The sequence below is a fragment of the Stegodyphus dumicola genome, chromosome 8, assembly GCF_044657685.1.
Source record: "Stegodyphus dumicola isolate Sdum_Otavi_A_Nest chromosome 8, ASM4465768v1".
NCBI classification, from domain to species: Eukaryota; Metazoa; Arthropoda; class Arachnida; order Araneae; family Eresidae; genus Stegodyphus; species Stegodyphus dumicola.
This window is the reverse complement of record NC_140775.1, coordinates 147,358,406-147,380,025: the sequence shown is the minus strand read 5'-3', so window position 1 is coordinate 147,380,025 and position 21,620 is coordinate 147,358,406. Positions and strand designations below refer to the sequence as shown.

At 36.5% G+C, this 21,620-nt stretch overlaps 1 protein-coding gene across 4 annotated transcripts in view; it reads left to right on the top strand.

The window, feature by feature from the left end:
• LOC118186463 (coiled-coil domain-containing protein 6) overlaps positions 1-21,620 on the top strand; it is a 119,408-nt gene that overhangs the window by 5,849 nt on the left and 91,939 nt on the right. For all 4 annotated transcript variants that reach the window (XM_035356567.2, XM_035356566.2, XM_035356565.2 and 1 more), the window contains exon 3: positions 19,321-19,553. In XM_035356567.2, coding sequence (XP_035212458.1) covers positions 19,321-19,553 — 233 coding nt within the window. The remainder of the gene's footprint in view (positions 1-19,320; positions 19,554-21,620) is intronic.

Here is a 21,620-nt window from a genome sequence, read left to right as displayed (position 1 = left end):
AAAAATTGATATTTATAAATTATACTTTACAGGACAAAAATTTTATGATTTACTTATTTTTATTTATTTATTTTTTATTTATTTATTTATTTTTTTACATTTGCTAGTGTTTTAACTCTTTCTCTTTAAAAAGGCTTCTCTGTCGCTACGCCTTAAGCCTTTTTCTTTTTGAAGGGGGGAATATGTAAGATAAAAATGTATGAATCAGAATTATAATATAACTATAAACATTAATTCTTCCTCTCTATTCTAAAATCGTAATAACTTATCTGCATTGAGTCATTCAAATTAATCATGCGTAACCGTTAATACCAGATGCCTCTTTACGACCAATCACCGAATTGTAAACCAAAACTTTTCTCTTCGCGTGCTTCCATCTTTCATAACTACGCACTTCAGCTTTTGCTTTCTACTTTGTCAAGATGTAATTTCGCTGGCTTGCTTTCTGTCTCAACAATATCAAAAATGTAAATCTTCTGTGGAAAGGCACGACTAGAGTGCCAAGTGATTGTGGCCACAAATATCAGTTGAAAATAAAAATGGAATTAAAACTGCCTCGACTGCCAAGTTCTTTAAATACTACGCAATCAAAATCTTCTTCAATATGGGTCTCATCACGCATCTACAGTGTTCCGTCTTTCCTTGTGCTTTTATCGCATCATGCATCGACACTGCTCTGGGTTTTTCTATGTGCTTTTATTATGACATGTATATACAAGGTGTGGCTATTAATTTCCAGGACTGCTCTAATAACATCAAAACAGATGATGAGAAAAATGTATCCTTTTAATATGTTTTGAAGTAATCTCCCATCTGCCGTAATACATTTCTGTCCTCGGCTGTATAAGTTGTGGAAACAACTTTTAAAGTCCTCTTTTGGAAGGCTCTTCAAAGCTGATGTCACTTTCTTCTTGATGTCTTCAACATCCACAAAGTGTGTTACTTTGATCACAGTTTTGAGTTTGGCAAACAAACCAAAAAAAAAAAATGTCTGCAAGGGCCAAGTCAAGAGAGTATGGCAGATGATGCAGCTTCATGACCTCATGCTTGGCCAAAAACCTCTTCACTGGCAACGTAATGTGGGGGGCTAGTGTTGTCGTACAACAGAAAACAACTCCCATTCTATCGAAAACGAGAACGTACTTTTTTAATTCTTTGTCGGAGTCAGGCAAGCACTTCTGCATAAAACTGCCCTGTAACAGTAGTCCTTGGTAGAACAAATCCTGCACTATCAAAGAAAGCAATTAACATTACTTTGATGTTTGAAATCAAAATTTTTCTGTTTAGGGGAGCTGGAAAACTGCCATTCTGTGCTCTGTCTGTTGGTTTTGGGACTGTATTGATAGCACCACGATTTGTCACCCGTCACTATTGAATCCAGGAAAGCAGGGTCAGTGTTAAGTACTGTCGATGAGTTCACCACACGTGTCCATTCCGACTTGCTTCTGATCGTCCGATAAACCAGGGGTGTTTGTGCTCCGGGGAAACCCTGGAATTCCGGGGATTTTGAACTTCGATACCCGGAAATTCTGGGGATCGTCGTTCAAAAGGAAGTAAAAATAATAATGAATTATTTATTTTGATCTGGGTAATTTTGTTTGCTTTGAAAGCAGAAAACGCAAGGTCAGTGTGTGTGGTGAAAACTTTTCCTTTCTTTCTCCAAAGGCAGTGATAATGCGTGGAAGCTTCTGCACCAGTAAATATTACTTTGCTAGGTAGATGGAATTCTGGAAATTTTCTGTTTTACTGCAGCTTTTCATATTAAAATAGATGTCATCAAACAAATCTTAAGTATCTATCAAAACATGAAGCAAATTTTTTTGCACAGTTATTAGCTGCGTGACATGTGTCACCATCAATATCTAATAAGTAGAGTGCTTTGTTTGATCGTAGTCTGGTTTCAACACCCTTTTTTTTTTTCCACGCATGGTGTTACATGAGTCCATTAATACACTAATTAAGTTTGCCCATGGAATATTATTATCTTCAATAGTATTAACAACCGCTTTAAAAACAGCTTCTGAATTGCACGATTCCATCTTTAGAGATGCAAAATGATGAACTACAACTTCATTTTGATTGTTGTCATAAAACTGCACCAATATTGCCAGTATACTTTCTTGAGCATTGCTAGTAGTTTCATCCAAATTTAGAGAAAATGGAGTCTCCTTTAAAGTTTTAATGATATTTTCCTTAATAGTTTTTGCGAGCCCATATTTCATCTTATAACATGCAGTAGTCCTGGACATTTCCAACAAGTTTAGTGCCGTCTGATCGCGGCTCAACTGTTTGCAGAGTTCAATTAAATTGGGAGCTACATTGAAAGAAAGAGGATTCTCGGCGATAAACGAATTTATTAATACCTCTTGCCGTGCTTTTCTTGTCACTATATCCAATGGCCGAGCATCAGTCTCCAGTAGGTCATCAGTATTTTTTGAATTAGCATAATTACTTAAAGTCATTGAATGTCTAATGCAGTTTGAATGTTTTATGTGTGTCACAGTTTTAGAATGATTTGTGAAAGCCTTGAATCCTTCCCCACCATACTTCAGCAGTGAGTTACAAAAAACACAATATGCTTGTCCAGCAACATTTACTTTCTTGCACCATGTGCCGATGGTATCCCCATTACCATCTCTCCGTTCAATCCAATTCCACCTAAATGCATTCCGGACACCTTCTTCTAATTATATAATATCACTATTTATATGGAGAAATTTCATAGTGAAATTCTGTTGCGTACATAAATAAAAAAATATTTCAATAAACGAAACGAAAAATTTACATGTGCATCAATAAATGAAACGAAAATTTTACACAGCGGAGGAAAAAAAGTTGAGAAGCGATCAATGACAAATAGCTAATACGGCAAAAAATCCCCCTTCTCTACTTATTGGCGCCACGCCAGGAGAGATAAGACCTTTGAGCCCAGAGTCACGTGATCGCACATCTGGTCGAACGAAGTTTCTCCCTTTTTTTCCTGCCGCGCCTACTTGCCGAAAAGAATCCAGAAGAGAATGTCCGAGAATCGGGGGAATGAGTCGTAACTCGCAATAAGGAAAGAACAAAAAAGAAGTTTTTTCCCCCTTTTCACGCATTATCACTGCCTTTGGAGAAAGAAAGGAAAAGTTTTCACCACACATATTGACCTTGCGTTTTCTGCTTTCAAAGCAAACAAAATTACCCAGATCAAAATAATAATTCATTATTATTTTTACTTCCTTTTGAACGACGATCCCCAGAATTTCCGGGTATCGAAGTTCAAAATCCCCGAAATTCCGGGGTTTCCCCGGAGCACAAACACCCCTGGTTTATCGGACGATCAGAAGCAAGTCTGAATGGACATGTGTGGTGAACTCATCGACAGTACTAACACTGACCCTGCTTTCCTGGATTCAATAGTGACGGGTGACAAATTGTGGTGCTGTCAATACAGTCCTGAAACCAACAGACAGAGCACAGAATGGCAGTTTTCCAGCTCCCCTAAACAGAAAAATTTTGATTTCAAACATCAAAATAATGTTAATTGCTTTCTTTGATAGTGCAGGATTTGAATAAATTTTACAACTGATGCACGCTGCGGGGAGTATGTGCAGATGTACTACTTGTCACTGACTATAGAACCTCTCTTAAGATTGATTCCCTAGATGCAGTGCAGACTATTAAATATGATTTAATGGCTTCTAAAGAAACCTCATGTGAAAAATATGGCTCAAAAAATCCAATGACTGATCCAATTCACAAAGATCTCTTACTGAATATGAACAGAAGTTGGAAAACATATCAAGAGGACTTAAAAACATGTATTTCAGATGAGTCACCTATAAAAGTCTCTGAAAAACCTTCTACATTAGCAGAAAAGCAAACTGCTTCTACCTCTGCATGTGCAGTTCTCGAGGAAATTTCTTCAACTGTAAATGAGGAAAATAAAAGTCAACCTTCCTGCAATTATGAAGTTCACCACAAAAGAAAGACAAGCCCACAAACATCAGAAAATAAAAAACAGCAGCAGAAATTAGATAATTTTTTTTTAAAGTATTAATTCAGGTAATTTAAAATATTTACATAAAATGTAGTGGTTTATATGTTTGAAAATTTATGGTTATTAATTTTGCAAAAAAAAGTAATTCATTGAACTTTTATAATTAGGTCATTCAATACTTCATAATTGTAATTTTTCATTTCTCCCCCCCTTCTCGAAACTCCAAAATGTCCGTAAAAAATCCCCTGAAACTTTTACGGTAGTAAGTCTGTAAAAGTTTCAGGGGATTTTTTGGGGTCCCACGAACATCCCTGGATAAATGGTGCAGGACAAATCTGGAACACTTCTTGCGTTTCCCTAGGTCTTGCATCGGAATTTCTCAAACCACCTCTTTGTCAATGTTCAGTTCACTGGCCAGCATTCGAATAGTCAATCGCCAATACACTGTTACAAGCTCGCGAACTTTCTTAATTGCTTCAGGCATATGCACAGAAATTGGCCTTACGGTGTGAGCGTCATCTTAAACACTCACGGCCATCCTGAAAATGTTCGTACCATTCAAATATGCAGGAACGGGATAATGCTTGCTCACCATGCACTTGCTTCAACATTGCATGTGTTTCTATTGCACTTTTGTCCAGTTTAAAGCGGAATTTGATGTTCACCCTTTGTTCCATTTTAGCACTACCACTTTGACAATAACACTTCACTAGATACATTTCCATGCGTCTTTCCCAGCCAAGCTCGTGTCTACAGCTGATGCGCGCTGCGGGGAGTATGTGCAGATGTACTACTTTCCAGATACCAGCAGTGCCTCTCTCGGGCAAGTGATCTGTTTCATGCTGTGACGTTAGTCCTGGATATTAATAGCCGCACCTTGTAGTTACTTCCTTTAAAAATAATTTACTTAACATTCCGGCATATAACTTGCACCTTTCAGACCACATTTTTAAATTTTGAAGTATATTCGTGTGATATGATGTGCACCCCTTTTTATTATGAAGAAACTTGAAAGATACATGTACAATGCTGTTATCCTTTGAAGTTATTCATTCAAAGACTTTTTTGGGCTTTCGAACAATGGTATACTGAACTGGGAAGGGATAAAGGGAATACCATGTGTGGGGGAGAAATGTTTGAAGATGTAAATAGAGTTTGCTTGGAGGGTGGATTGTTTGCAATGCAGGTGTGCAAAAAGATGTCATTCTAAGGTGTTGAGAAAAGGAAAGATATAATTTGGGGTATGAATTCACGAAATTAGGAATCGGGTGTTTTCTCTTTCTGTAGTCATTGGAAGCCGAGATTTTGAAGTGAACAATACCGAAGGCTTTAATAAATCACATTTGTTTTAGTTGAAATACTTGATCTGATGTTCCTTTTAATAGAAAATATGGCTTCAGCCAAATGAAGCAAACAGTGTGCTGGTTTTAAATCCAAAGTCATTCAGTTTGTGTAAGAAAATTGGAATCATGCTGCAGCAAAAGTGTTTGGTGTTGCTAAAAGTTCTATACACGAGTAGAATAAAAATAAAATCACAATATTTAAAATGCTAAAGAATAAATATGCTTTGCATTTGGAGAACACAATAGAAAAGCATTATGCATTCTCTGCAGGGAAAGTGTGCGTCGCACATCTAGTGTCAGACGGCACTTTAACACCAACCACAAGATTGTCACCGAATTTGATGAAGCTTAACAGAAGGTGTTTATTGAAAGGAAACTGAGGAATTATAATTACCAGAAAGTTGGTTTTTGTAATTATCTTTCCAAAACAAACTATTTAACAACGGCCAAATTTCACTGTGCCTGACAAAACATGGTAAACCGCTCTTCGATGGGGAATTAATCAAAGAGGTCATGTTGTCTGGAAGTAATTCCCTTTTCCATAACTTTCCAAATAAGAATAAAATTAAACCATGCATCACTGAGATGACACTTAGCAGAAATACTGGTAAAGATCGAGTTCTGCAGATGGTAAGTGATATTAGTCAGCAGCTCATTACTGACAAAAGGCAGCTGGTTACTCAATGTGTTTGGATGAAAGCACAGATATGAATAACCATGCAAGGCTAACAATAATTTTGTGTTATGCTGTTGGTGATACGATGAGAGTAGAGCTGGTTAAATTGGCATCTTTGCCTGAAAGAACACAAGGAATAGGTATTTACAATGCTGTGATGGAAGCTTTTTTGCAACAAGACACAAGACCAGAAAAATTAGTTTCAGTTACTAGTGATGGTGTGCCTTGCATGTTCGGAACAAAATCTGGTTTCATACAGTTCTCTTTGTTAAAGCAAAACATCCATTTATGCAGTTTCATTGTCTCATTCACCAAGAAGCTCTTTGTGCCAGGGACAGCTGCAAAATATTAGGTGATGTCAAAGATGTCGCCAAAATGGTGAATTACATCATAGCTCGAACTCTTAAATGTTAACAGTTTCAAGCACAGTATAACACTTTGCTTATGTACAATAATGTCGACGTTGAGCAGAGAACATGTCTTAGATTTGTAAGCTGCTTGGATGAAATTAAGCTGTTTTTGAATGAAAAAGGGCAGGATTATCCGCAGTTCACTGGTACGCTCTGGCTTAGCAAAGTTATGTTTTTTATAGATTTTACACATCACTTCAGTGTACTGAACAAGCAACTGTAAGGCTTGGGGGGAAATGGCAAAAGGGATGTTTTGCAATATAAAATCATTTGAAAGAAAACTGCATTCACAAATTTGGTCATTTATTATTTATTGGAAATGCTAACAGAAAAAAGTTTCTCTCCCCCCCCCAAACATCCTTAATAAGTTTCAAAGTCATAGACGTGCACTGGTTTCACTGTACGATCACCAGTCACAGATCAATGGGCAAAAGTGGTTTCCCCCCCAATTTGTACATTTTTTGTCTCTAAAATCATAATATTTGATTTTTAGAGTTTTTAGTTAAAATATGAAAATAATATTGCACGCATCAAAGGCTGTTATCAATCAAAATTTTTTCGTTTTCAATAACCTCTCTGTCACTTTCTTCACTATGGGTAACGTTATTTTGTGGATCTAGAACAATACAATCAGATTTCACCCTCCGTTTATTGATTGATGATTGGAGCATTGCCATCACAATGAAGAACTTCTGCAATATCATCTTCATTTATTACCCTTTTCCACATTTCTTTTGAAAGTCCATTAATTGAAAAATTTCAACTTTGGTTTGCGATATCCAAAAACCTTCAAATTCACGGCTATCATCTTCATCATCCTCATCATGAAATATGGTAGCTGATCATAAATTATGCCAAGCATTTTTTAAATATCTGGAAACACATCCTCCCTCGATCTTGTGATGCTCCGCACAGCAGATTTTATGCTAAAATATTTCAGAAATTCTTGAAACGTCCTGCCATTATTCAAGAAATTTAACATAGGTTTTAAAAATGCCACTTTATGTTTGCATTTCAGTGCACACATTATTACTATATCCATAGGCTGAATGATGGATGTACAATTTGGAGGAAATAATAATTAGGATACATTATCTTTCATTAAAACTGTAAGTCAAGTATGAGCCAAACAGTTGTTTACAATCAGGGCAATTTTTGCATCATCAAATAAAGAAACCGAATTCAGATGTTGCTGAGCCTCATCTATGAAATGATTTTGAAGCCATTCATTCAAGAACGTTTGTGTCATTCATGCTGTTTTATTTTCACGATATACAACGGGGAAATTCTTTACTCCTTGCTCTTAAATTTCATTACATTTTTCATGCAAAGACATTTCATATTTTGGCACGTTGTTTTACACATTCATTTGACATATCCTTGGCCTCTTCCACTGAGCATTTGCAACTGACCGGAGAGGAATTTCATGGTCAGGAATATCTTCAGTTCTAAGCAAATCCTTAGGGCATAAAGTGAATTGCGATGTTGCATACACTTGCTTAAAAGTTGGTAGAAACCATCCTCTGTCACAGTCATTACAACTGCCAATATATTGCACAAATCACCTCTCTTCTTTTTGACATCCAGAATAGGTTCGTACAGTAATTCCCAAAGAAGCAGTAGGAAATTTTTTTTCCTGTATTTCCAGATTTCTTTTAAAATTTATTTTAACTTCAATAGCATTTTCACTTTTGAAACAAAAGGTGCACAAAATATCCATTTCATCACCTTTACTAGCAAGACCACAGAAGGTGAATTTTTTGACAATACTTTTTACGTGCAGGTGCATTACTCGTTTCCTTTAAACACACACAACAGGTATCGTAAACGGAAATATCTTCGATAAGCATGTCTTCATCATGTTGGTTTAATCCACTATCAATTACAATCTCATCCAAGGTTTTTTAAACAGGCTATTTTTCTTGTATAATCTGATTAGTTTCATCTATTTCCAAACTATTTGGACATTTTCTGTTACTTTTTCTAGCTGCTCCTCTGTATTTATATACGAATTGCAGATGTATTTCATATTTTGCCGGTTTCTTATTTGGCATTCTATAGAATGCCTAGGAAATATGTGAAACATGAATCATTTCATACATTGCCAGCTAGTTTTAGGCATTATATACAGTGCCGGATTTCAAACTTGCCGGTAACGAATTCATTTACAAATAGATCTGCTGCTTCAGAATTAGCTGAAGCCTTTTCACTTGAAATTTTTAATTGCCTTATAACATTGCAATATTTAAATTTGGTTAACAGACTTGTCGGATATGTGCACTCATTTTTTAATTCATTTCTTCATGAAATATTTTGGCTTGAGAAATTAACAATGTATCCATCAGTGGTACGCCCTCGCTGCGATGCTATCTGACCCATTCTGTCATTAGTTATAATGACCATCATTTCTAGCATAATGAATAATTTTTCTGTTATTCATTCCTGCCCTCAGGGGGCTCACTTTGGTGAGTACGGGTGTGGCAATCCTGAGGTACCCTGGCCCTTCAGGGGATCATCTTCTTGGTGAGACGGGTGTCATGATCCTGGAGCCCCAGTGATCTATCCTCTTTTCCGTCTCCTCTCCTCTTGGCTGGAACTTTTTCCCTTCCCTCTCCCTTGTGGTTTCTCTCTTCGGAGTTTAGGGCTCATCACGAAAAACTGGAACAGCTCTTGTCTCTAGTTTTCAAGTGGCAAGAAAACTGCCCACGTGTTTGCCGTGCGTGGAGACTCGTGTCGCTGGAAAGGAGGGTCCTGGTAGTTGAGGGGCGAGGTACTGCCCCAACATACTGCTTTGGCCTCTGCTTCAGCTAAACGGGAGGCACCGTAGTCGTCCTCAAGGGTGTCAATCGGCTGGTCACTAGTCCTTGTGTCAGTTGCTTGGGGTCAAGCTGTCGGGAGTACCTGCTTTCGGGGAAGCCAACTGTGGGGCTACAGTTTGCATATAGGTCCAGCTAACCCTAACACAGGAATCTGTGTTCCCTTGTTGGGCTCCGTGGTGGGCGGGGCCGTCAGACCCGAATTTTTTCTCTTTCAATCATGGCTTCTCTATTTATTCTTAAAAAACCCGAGTCGAATGAAACCAACCAAGATATCAAGATTGTCGACAAATCTATTAACAAGAAGATCCATACTGAAGCAAATGCCAAAGATATTGAAATTGTTGACAAAACCATTAGCAAGAAGATCCGTACCAATGCAAATGCTAACGAAACTACTGAAAATCCTCGCTTTCTTGTTGTCTCTAGTTCTTCTGGTGAACTGCAAAAGATGTCTCCTTTTCTCGTAAGCAAATATATACATTCATGTATAGGTGAGCCAAGTAACATAACGCGTCTCCGATCAGGAGACCTACTTATTGATACCATATCAGCCACCCAGTCTGCTTGTCTTTCTCGACAAACCAAATTTGGAGGTCCCCTCACCTCACTGGATTATCCCTCAAATGTACTTTCTTTGATGACATCCCTCCAAGTTGTCACTACTCAAACAAATTTTGATATTGTTGTTTCATTTGTTTCTCTGTATTTGCCTCCAAATGAGCACATTGATCAGCAAGATTTAAATGATGTTATAGAGCAGCTGCCTGAGCCCTTTATCATAATAGGAGATTTTAACAACCATAGTCCGCTCTGGGGTAGTAAAGATGCAAATTCCCGCGGAAGACAAATAGAGCAGATGATCGAAGATCATAGCCTTTGTCTCCTGAATAATGGGCAGGATACTTACTTCCATGAGCCTTCAAGGACATTCCACGCTCTCGACCTTGCCATCTGTTCACCATCTCTGTTGCCATTTTGCACTTTTAGTGTCAGAAATGATCTGTACAGCAGCGATCATTATGCCATTTTTGTGTCTCTTGCACGAAGAGGAGCAAACCCCCATGTCGAGATTCCCTTGGTTTATACTGGACAGGGCAGACTGGGAACTTTTCTCTTCCGTTGCAGAGCTGGCAGATGAAATGGTAGAAGATGCGCATATCGATGATGCTGTTGAAGCTGTTACTAATACTATTATTCAGGCAGCTGTACTTTCTATTCCTAGAACGTCAGGAAAAATACTAAGATATACGAAACCATGGTGGAATCGCGACTGTCATGAAGCACTGAAGAAACAAAAAAAAGCGTGGGGAATTTTTCGTAGATATCCTACTCTGCGAAACCTCATAGCATTTAAAAGAGCCAAAGCAAATGCATGAAAGGTAAGAACGCAATGCCAGAGGGATTCCTGGATTACGTATGTGTCCTCAATAACATCCTCTACGCCTAGTAAGCGGGTTTGGGAAAGAGTTCGAAAAGCATACGGAATATATAAAGACCACTCACTTTCCTTTCTGGAAAAAGATAGCCGAGTCATTAGCTCCATAGAAGAAATTGCGAATTATATTGGTGAGACATTTGCTGTCGTTTCTTCCAGCAGAAACTATTCACCTGCATTTCTCTCTGTCCAGCAGCACTCAGAAATAAATCCCATCGCATTCAACTCTTCCAAATCTGAGCCTTACAATAGAGACTTTACTATGCTTGAATTAAGGAAAGCTTTGTTGCAGACACATAGGTCTTGTCCGGGTCTGGATGGCGTGTATTATGAAATGCTAAAGCATCTGTCCTATAAGTCACTGACTGCCCTTCTCACACTTTACAATAGAGTGTGGAAGGAACATACTTTTCCCAGTACATGGAGGAGAGCTGTTGTAATTCCTATTTTTAAGCCAGGGAAAGACCTGAGGAATCCCTCCAACTATCAGCCAATTGCCCTTACCAGTTGTGTTTGCAAATTATTTGAAAAGATGGTAAACAGCCGCCTAGTCTACTTCTTGGAAAAGAATAATATTATATCGCCTTATCAAAGTGGTTTTCGAAAGGGGAGAACGACCGTAGATAATATGCTTCTTTTAGAGACATCTATTTGAAAAGCCTTTGTCAGAAGAAGTCACCTTGTCTCAGTATTCTTCGACATTGAGAAAGCTTATGATAAGGCATGGAGGTATGGTATATTTTGGGATCTTCACGAGAGTGGCTTGCGTGGCAACCTACCAATTTTGATTCAGAATTTCTTGAACGCTAGGACTTTTCAAGTAAGGATTGGCTCTGTTTTGTCGGATATATTTGAACAGGAAGAGGGTGTGCCTCAAGGCTGTGTGCTTAGTGTAACCCTGTTTATTTTAAAAATAAACTCTGTACTAAAAGAACTTCCTCCCACCATCTTGGGATCCCTATATGTTGATGATCTACAGATTAGCTGTCGAGGGGCAGACATGAGATACATAGAGACGCAATTGCAGATGGCTCTGAATAAGATCCAGGAATGGTCAAACAAACAGGGATTTACTTTTTCGAAAGAAAAAACTGTGTGCGTGCACTTTTGTAGGAAGCGAGGTCTCCATCCTGAGCCTGAGTTATATCTGAATGGTACAATTATTCCAGTTGCGCCCGAAGTAAAATTTTTAGGAGTGACGTTCGACCAGAAATTGTCTTTCCTTTCTCATGTTTTAAACCTGAGAAAGAAGTGTTTAAAAACACTAAATATTTTTAAAGCGTTGGCAAACACCTCCTGGGGTGCAGAGTGTTGCTCTATGCTTCGCATTTACAGAGTCCTTGTTCGCTCTAGACTGGACTATGGCTCAGTTGTTTATAGATCCGCTCGGTCATCAGTTTTGTTAAAACTACATCCTGTTCACCATCAAGGCCTGTGGATTTGTTCAGGAGCTTTCAGGACTTCTCCTGTCCAGAGCCTGTATGCTGACTCTAACGAACCATCACTTTATCTGAGGCGTGAACAATTGTCCCTTTTGCAATATTTTAATATTCTATCCCAACCTGAACATCCCAATAAGCTGTGCTTACTTGATAATATATGTAACACTTTATTTGAAACACGTCCATCCTGTGTTCCTATGTTTCCTTTAAGAGTTCGCCCTATCATTGAGGAACATTCCCTCTCTGATATGCACCCCCAAGCAGTACAGAATTTTGAAATCCCACCTTGGGAAAATTCACGGATTCAGCTTCTTGATGTTTTCAAACATCACGTGAAGGCAAGCACTAACGAGATCGTATACAGACGACTCTTCGCTGAGCACAGGCGCAAATATAGCAGTTATCTTCCAGTCTATACAGATGGATCCAAGTCTAAAGATCATGTTGGGATGGCATTTGTAATTGAAGATCACATGGAGGGCAGATGCTTGCTCTGTGCTTTCTCTGTCTTAACATCCGAACTAACTGCGATATATTATAGTCTTTTGTACATTTCAAGGCTCTGTCCCAAAAAGTTTATAGTTTATACAGACTCGTATGCGCTTAAATCATTAGAAGCTTTTTCTAACACTCAAAATCCAGTAATAGTGGATATTCTGAAGTTACATATAAACTTAACAAGTCGTGGATATGAAATCCTGTACTGCTGGGTTCCCGGGCATGTGGGAATAAAAGGGAATGAGCTGGCAGATATCACAGCGAAATGTGCTGTTGAACTTTCAAGTCGTCTCATCCCTTTTGGAGACATCTGTTGTGTTGTGAAAGAGAACATCCGAAAAAAAAAATGGCACAAACTTTGGGATGTTCAGCTTCAAAATAAGTTAAGACAAGTAAAGCCTAGAATTGAGCATTGGCAATTAACTAAAAATCGTAAAGAGAAAGTTCTTTTGAACTTCCTCTTTACGATTGGTCACACTAGAGTGACACATAACTACATTTTAAAAGCTGAGAATGAGCCTGTTTGTTCAAATTGTAATGTTTGTCTATCTGTCCGTCATATTTTAATTGAGTGTCCCTGTTTTAATAGTCTTCGTCAGAAATATTTTAATAGCTGTGACTTACCTCTCGACCGTTTAATCGGAAGAGAGGTCAATTGTAATTTATTTTATTATTTAAAAGAGACTGGCTTTTATTATCTAATGTAATTTGTTTTGAAGACTGTGTCTTGATTTTTAATGCGTGCTTTTAACTTGTTTTTATATGACTTCATCCTCTGGATGTGGTACATTTGTCTACTTGTTTTTATTTATTGTATTTTAATTTCATCATTTGTAATCATCCCATCCCGTGTTTGGCGTGCCATAATCATCTTTGGTTTTCGCGCCATAATCTCTCACTCACTCACTGTTATTCATTCCAGTTGGGGAGTCAGAATCACAAAAAATTAAAAAATTTGTTTTTCTATTTTCTTATGTCATATGCAGTTGACTTTCCAATGTCGTACTTCTTGCATAATTGTGTGACACTTATACGCTTATCCTCCCCCCCCCCTTTTTTTTTTTTTTTTTTTGTTTGTTTAATGGACTGAAACATGCTTTCACTTTGTAAATCTTTTTGAATCTCTGATTTAATTGAAAGTTCAAACTTTAATTTTCATAAAATTGCTGTAATAATAACAGCCTGCAAAAAGTAATAAGCTGGATCAAATCAGAAAGTTAAGAACAGTGCAATTTGCTATATTAATTGAAATTCCTTGGAAATCAATAAAGTATAATTTTAACCTAGCTTAATAGCGTCCGCTATACATTATTGGCTATGTATTATGAGATTGGCAACGAAAGACGAGTTCTTCTAAATTTTGTCTTGCTTCTATCACGCATTGAAGCAGTTAAACCTGAATTGTATTAATTTAGTTATTTATTATACTTATGTCTATTTTTTGCACATGCTTAAGGCTTATCCGAGTACTGAATAAATAAATTCGCACATATACTTAAGATATCAAGAGCCGGCACTAGATAACTTACCGTCTTCTGGGGGTCCTAAAATTCTACTGTCAAATGCCTCTTCAAGTTCTAAATTTTTGCCAGCCCTGAATTCTGAGTCCCAGTGCTTTCCCTAAATTCTAAAAATCTTGTCATCCTTTAATTTGGAATTTGGTTCTCTTCCGTATTCCAAAAATTTTGTCTTTCCTAAACAGTGGCACCGGTTCTGGGTTTATGTGAGTAACAAATCAGCTATTCTTAATTCAAATAGCACTAAATGTAATCTTTTGGACTATGAGTATCATAAAACCATGAGCACGCAAGCCAAAATTACGAACAAGAGAAGGCGCACTGGGTATGTCATACCCGAAAGCAATTAACACGTTTTAAATTACATTAATAATATAAATATGAGTGTAAATGTGGATTAACATAAAAAATAATAAACTTTAGAATATTTTAAAGAAAATAATAAATGAATTTCTTAACATACAATTATTTTGCACATCTCTGGCAGACTGAACACATATGCTCTATACAAATACCGATACAGTCAAAAGTCGTTAATTCGGACACCCATAATCCGGACATCAAAGCTACAAATCGACGCATGCGCGTAAGACCTTTACGGTTGCGAATATGCATGTGCGCATGCGCAAAATACGTTTACGCATGCGTGTTTAATGTATAACGGACGGTATAAGCTAAGCTAAAATTATCTAATTCAGTTAATGTGATGCAAAAGCAAAGTTTATAAAATTAAACGTTTAGCAGCAGTAGCAATAGAAGCTCCCTAGGGTTATGTGATATGCAGATATTGAAGACAATAAAAGGTTTCAAACTTAACCAATTTATTAACAATATATAAAAGAATAAAAACACAATGAATAAATTTAAACAATATCAGTAACTTAGAAATTATAATATAACCATCATTATTATCAAAAATTTCATATATTAAATAGTATTTTACCTGGTCTCCAAAATACTGGCATTCAATACGCGAAAAACGTATCCTAAACAGAAATTATGCGATTTCAAATGAAATTAGCTACACTGTCAATAGGTCCATGCTTAATGATTAAGAAAGCACCTGAAAATTAAATTAAGTCCTTGAGAGCACTTAAATCCGGCCTAACTCCGCTCACTGTAGTTGAACACGAGGAATCATAGCTTAGTAAAACATCGCCACTAACTTATGTCGAATGCCGCCTTCATGAAGAACATGGATGCCGCCCACGGCAGTCACTCACATTGTAACTTCTTTTGAGAATCCAGGAAAAGTCATCTTGTAGACTGGAACCAAGGAACTTATACGGGAAAAGTCATCTTGTAGACAGGAACCAAGGAACTTATTCAGGAAAAGTCATCTTGTAGACTGGAACCTCGGAACTTATCCCCGGACTGCACGCATCGCAATACGTCTTTCAATAGGGGCTGGACACCGCACACCCAAGAATTAAGAAAGCAGGAACTAGAAGGGTTGAGCCAGAGCGACGCAAGATACTTATACCAAAAGTAGGCATGACGTCATCTCACGGCAACCAATCGGCACGACTCGGCTTTCCAGATGACGTAACATCACGTTTCGTTTTTCCATCTTAATTGGGTTGAAACACTTCGTTCTCAACACAAAACAGTGGCAGTGGAAAAACGAAGTAGAAGTAACTATATCCCTTTAAAAATAAGAACTAAGCCTAATAAATATTTCAAGGAGGAGAGATGATGCAGAAAAAGGGTTACAATAAGTCATATTTTCCAACATAATGTTGCAGATTGTGTTGTTCCTTAATCTTCGAATTGGATCCGGCTTATTATTTTTTGCAGACTGTTAAAGCAATTTTATAAAAGTAAGCTTGAACTTTCGATTATTTCAAATAGAATTTCCGATATATATTTACTAATATGTAAATGATATACAAAGCGAAAATATGTTTCGAAGTCCATTAAACAAAAGTGGAATTGCTGCAAAAAATGACCTAACCATTCCAAAATCTGTTTATCAATATCACGCTGCTCTGCGATGGGGGAGTGGAACGCGGCGGGGCACAATGAATTGGAAGTTGATCTGTCAGCACTATCCTTATCATCAGGGCAGATGTTTTCATTTTATTTGGCTTATAATTCCTTACTAAATGTAGTATTTTATCTCGATGTATTCCGTCTTTGATATGATTTAAATCAAGTTCCTCGTCATTATAATTCACTTCCGATAGTGAAGAAAGTGACAGAGAGGTTATTGAAAACTAAAACATTTCGATTGACAAATTAGTCGGTATTCTCGACACAGCAATTATAGGACTTAAACAACTTACATTGAAAGAAATGTTTAATAAACTAAACAAATGAATATTAAGCTTTTTTTTTTTTTTTTTTGTAAATTTTGATACCTTTTAGATCATAATTGTTCTTTATTTCATAAATTACAGTTTCATATTTTTAATTTTATAATTTCTGCATGCCATCTTACCAGATTTAAACTGATGATCAATAATCCGGAATCGCCGAAGTTAATGACTTTTGACTATTACATTTCTTGCACAGAAACTGTCTTTTTGTCCTTGTTTTTAGGGCACTCAGCGCATCTTCTGTAAATGTTTTTCATGTTTTTAGATGGTGTTTCCATGTTGTAATCTCCTGAAATTATTTATTCTTTTAGTTTCAAAGGGAGCATGATTTGCTGCCGCCGTTGATTTGAGTAATCTTCCACTTTCGAATAACCAGTATTTCCTAGAATTTTAAAGATAATGATTTTAGAACTAGTCCTAACATTCGTTCAGAATTTGTTTTTCTTCCATGCCAAGCCATTTTTACCAACATAATTTTCATCATTTCATTGATTTTCTAATTCACTATCTAATTCAGTGTCTGTTGATGAATTACAATTGCTGTTGTGTTCTTCATCTATTAATTCTTCCTCCTAATCTCTAAACGATTCATCATCTGTTAAAATGGTTTCTAGAATATTTCTCAACCTTTTCCATTTCATTATCATAACTTAGATTCCATTCCATGCTGACTAAATAAGAAACTGAGGGTGAAAATCTGAGACGCTAGAAAGCGTGTGGGTGTCACATACCCAAATAGTATAATTCCTAGAAAAATATTCGAAGAATCATTCCATGGATTTCCCAGCTTCATTATTGTGACCTTAAATTCAGCTACAAAAGGTTTCGTCCATTTCCAGGAAAGGGGTTATGAGATAAGGGACAAAGAATATGCCCGGGTATAAGATATCCGGCGTGCATGCTCGCAGGTTAACACAATCTATTTTTAGCATATGGAAAGAAATTTCCGTTAAAATTTTTTCTCATCAACATTTCTGGAGCATTTTAACTTAAAACTGTAATTATTGCCAAGCGTAATGTCTGTCCATGTAAAAGGTTACAGTACTTTTTGCTCTTCAATTACGAATAGGAAAAATTTATTTAGGCATCGCTGCATGAGTCATTATTCAAGTTGTCATGTATTGATAAACGTGCAGTGATGAAAGAAAAATAATATAACGATTCGCCACTTTATGTCAGGGATATGAAATGTTAATGTAAAATCAGTAATGTTTGTATGTAGAATGTTTTCGTTTGAGATGTATGCTAAATAGATTCTTAGTCAAATTATTGATGATGCAAATTTATGCTAAAGTGATCGCTTCTTGAATAATAAGGTATTTTATTTAGTGCCGCAGTGAAATTAAGAATTGAAACTCTCTACGTTTTATTATGGGGGAAAATCAAATGTACATGCTTAAAGCATCCAAAAAGCAAAAAAAAAAAAAAAATCTTAAAGAAAAAGAAGAAAAAAGTGGTTTGCTGCCAGATTTTAGATCATTCCGGATATTTGATGTCCGGATCTCGACTTTAAGAAATACTTGTGTGAGAGAAATGAAAATAAACTTCAATTGTTGATTGTATTTTCTCCGAGTTGAAGTGCAAGATGATTTTCTGTGTGCTTAGTAAAGAATAGATTTAAATTCAGTATTAGTGATGACATGTTGGAAAAACTTGTATTGGCAAAAACAGCCTTTATTGTTGTGAGTGAAATTAAGGTGTTTCTTTCAAGAAGGACCTCTTCTGTTAACAGTTATTGTATTGAGAAAAATGAATTCACTGTCTGTTAAAAAGTACAAATAATAGAAATGCTTTTTTACTTATAATTTTTATAATATTTAATGCATTTAATAATTAGTGACTGCACTTTCATATATTTGATGCATTTAAAGTTAGTTCACTATTTCACTAAAAATATTTTTAATTATTTAAAATTTTTATTTCTGAAAAAATCTCATAATTTCTTTTTTTTTAAGAAGTCATGTTTTAAATTTCGTAGGTTGGCAGTTCTGTTATTATAATCAACTAAGTAAAGCAATGAAGATGATAGCCTAACTTTTTATCAATTTCAAAGCAGATGGTCAAGTTTTAAATATCACCGAGAATGCAATACAAACTTAATATTCCTGCTGTAAAACAGCAATGAAAGTAAGTAAAATTTCAAGCAGTAGAAGGAATAATAAACAAATGAACATCTTAAGCATTGCAAAGGATTATGAATTATGCAAGTTAGGATAAATTACACAAATTCCTTGGCTTTGAAAGTTTCTTTTACATAACTTTTTATAAAAGACCTATAGTAGTATTTTTTCTCATTAAAAAATTGTGGAAGAAGGAAAGCAAAAGGTAATGTTTGTTTTGCAGTGAGCAACCTAATAATACAGGGTGGGCAGAGAGTGTTACTAAAAAAGAATTTCATTCATAAGCAGGAGTTTTACTTTTTGTGAAATGTGAGAAATTGCTTGTTATTCTTTCCTTATTTTCAAAAATATCACTAGAAGTGGGAAAAAAAGTAAGAGAATAACTGGAAAATTTTATAAAGAAAAGTATTAAAAAATGGAAAAGAGGGATGGAAAGTGGATAACAGCATAGAGGTTTTAAACATCTTGATGCATTTTTCCAGCCATATTAGGCCTGAGAAAGTTGCATTACTTTTATTACTGTTATGCGATAACAACAGTATTGTAAAATAATAATTATGAATTTGCAGAGGAAAGGTTGGAAACTGAGCAAATAGAAATGATAAATATTGCAAGGAAGACATCATGCAATATTCATCATGAATATTCTGTGTACATTATTTGGCATAACAATAAATTAGCATATGTTCTATAATAAACTATTATTTTTTTAAATTTTCCTTTTATGTATGGATTTTTTTTTTTTTTTTTCCCCTTTTAGCTGAGACAAGAGAAGGTGCAGTTAGAACAAACCTTAGAACAAGAGCAAGAAGCTCTTGTAAATAAGCTTATGAGGAAAATAGAGAAACTTGAAGCAGAAACTCTTGGAAAGCAAAGTAACTTAGAACAGTTGCGACGTGAGAAAGTTGAACTGGAGAACACTCTAGAACAAGAGCAAGAAGCCCTAGTTAATAGGTTGTGGAAAAGAATGGATAAATTAGAAGCAGAGAAGAGGTATACTTAAGAATTATGTGTATATATTTTATCTATTTATCTTACTGCATGGTTTTTTTTAACGAATTAAAAAAATTTTATTCTTTGTAAACTATGTTGCGAAAAGTGGTTGCAGATTATCATACACTGAAGTGACAGGTCATGGGATACATCCTAATATTTTGTTGGTCCTCCTTTTGCCCAGCGAAGTGCAGCAACTCAACGTGGCATGGACTCAACAAGTCGTCGGAAGTCCCCAGCAGGAATATTGAGCCATGCTGCCTCTATAGACGTCCATAATTGTGAAAGTGTTGACGGTGCAGGGTTTTGGGCACAAACTGACCTCTCGATGATGTCCCATAAATGTTCGATGAGATTCATGTTGGGCGATCTAGGTGGCCAGATCATTCGCTGGACTCGTCCAGAATGTTCTTCTAACCAATCGCGAACAATTGCGGCCCAATGACATGGCACATTGTCATCCATAAAAATCCCATCATTATTTGAGTATGTGAAGTCCATGAATGGCTGTAAGTGATCTCCAAGTAGCTGAAAGTATCCATTTCCAGTCAATGATTGGTTCATTTGCACCAGAGGACCAAGTCCATGCCATGTAAAAACAGCCCAGACCATTATGGAACCACCACCAGCTTGAACAGTGCTTTGTTGACAACTTGGGTCTATGGCTTCGTGGGGTCTGCGCCACACTCAAACCCTACCATCAGCTCTTACCAACGGAAATCGTGACTCATCTGACCAAGCCATGGTTTTCCATTCGTTTAGGGACCAACCGATATGCCCACGAGCCCACGAGAGTCGCTGCAGGCGATGTCGTGCTGTCAGTAAAGGCACTGTATAGTCGGTCTTCTGCTGGCATAGCCCAAGGAAGACAAATTTTGCCGCACTGTCCTATGGGACACATCCCACATTGATTTCTGCGGTTATTTGACGCAGTGTTGCTTGTCTGTGAACACTGACAACTCTACGCAGACATCGCTGATCTCGGTCGTTAAGTGCAGGTGGTCGGCCACTGCGCTGTCCATGGTGGGATGTTATGCCTCAAATTAGATACTCTCTGCACACTCTTGACACTGTATCTCGGAATGTTGAATTTCCTAACAATATCCAAAATGGAATGACCCATGCGTCCAGCTCCAATTATCATTCCGCGTTCAAAGTTTGTTAATTCTTGTCGTGCGGCCATAATCATGTCAAAGCCTCTTCACATGAATAACTTGAATACAAATGAAAGCCCTGCCAAAGCACTTTGCATTTATACATTTTCTATGCGATACTACTGCCATCTGTATATTTGCATATTGCTATCCCATGACTTTTGTCACTTCAGTGTACGTATGAGTGCAGTATGCTCATATCTTCTTGATACTATGATCTGTTATAAGAAGTAAGCTCATCATGATCAAAATCGCAATAACAACCTTGTGTTTCTTGTACATTTATTAAAACACTTAATCGATTTCGTGAACTTAAAATCATTCACTAAGCATGCTAAATCTTTGTGAATATGAAAAGCCTCAAGAAAATCCAATTCACCAATGGAAGAAGCTTTTTGGTTAATTTTGCAGATCCAAAAGTAAAGTTATAAGTCAAAATTATGATTAAATTTAAGAGATCCTTAATTTCGTACATCTGGCATTTGTGCCACTTTTCTGTGAATTTGGAATTCAAACCGCATAGCTGGTAATGGGAATTATCACAAATTAACACTATAAGCAACGAACAATCAGCCACTGCAGAATGGAAATTTCGTATGTCAGTTGGTCGTCTTGCTAAGGCCATGCTTTGACCTGCTGTGATGAAAGCATGACCTTCAGGAAGATGGCATTATAATCATACACTAAATTATAACATAATTTCTTAAGTTTTTCATGAAGAAGAGTTCAATAATGTTTTTTCTGTGATCAGCTCCCATTAGGTTATAAAATCTTCAATCTTCTAATTATTGTTAGTTGTGCTTGTCAATGCGAATTTAGTTATTTGTTTGATTTCAAAACAAGGAAGAGATAAATTTTCAGTCACTAAAATGTTAAACTTGCTTTATAATACATTCTGATGTAAATATGTTAT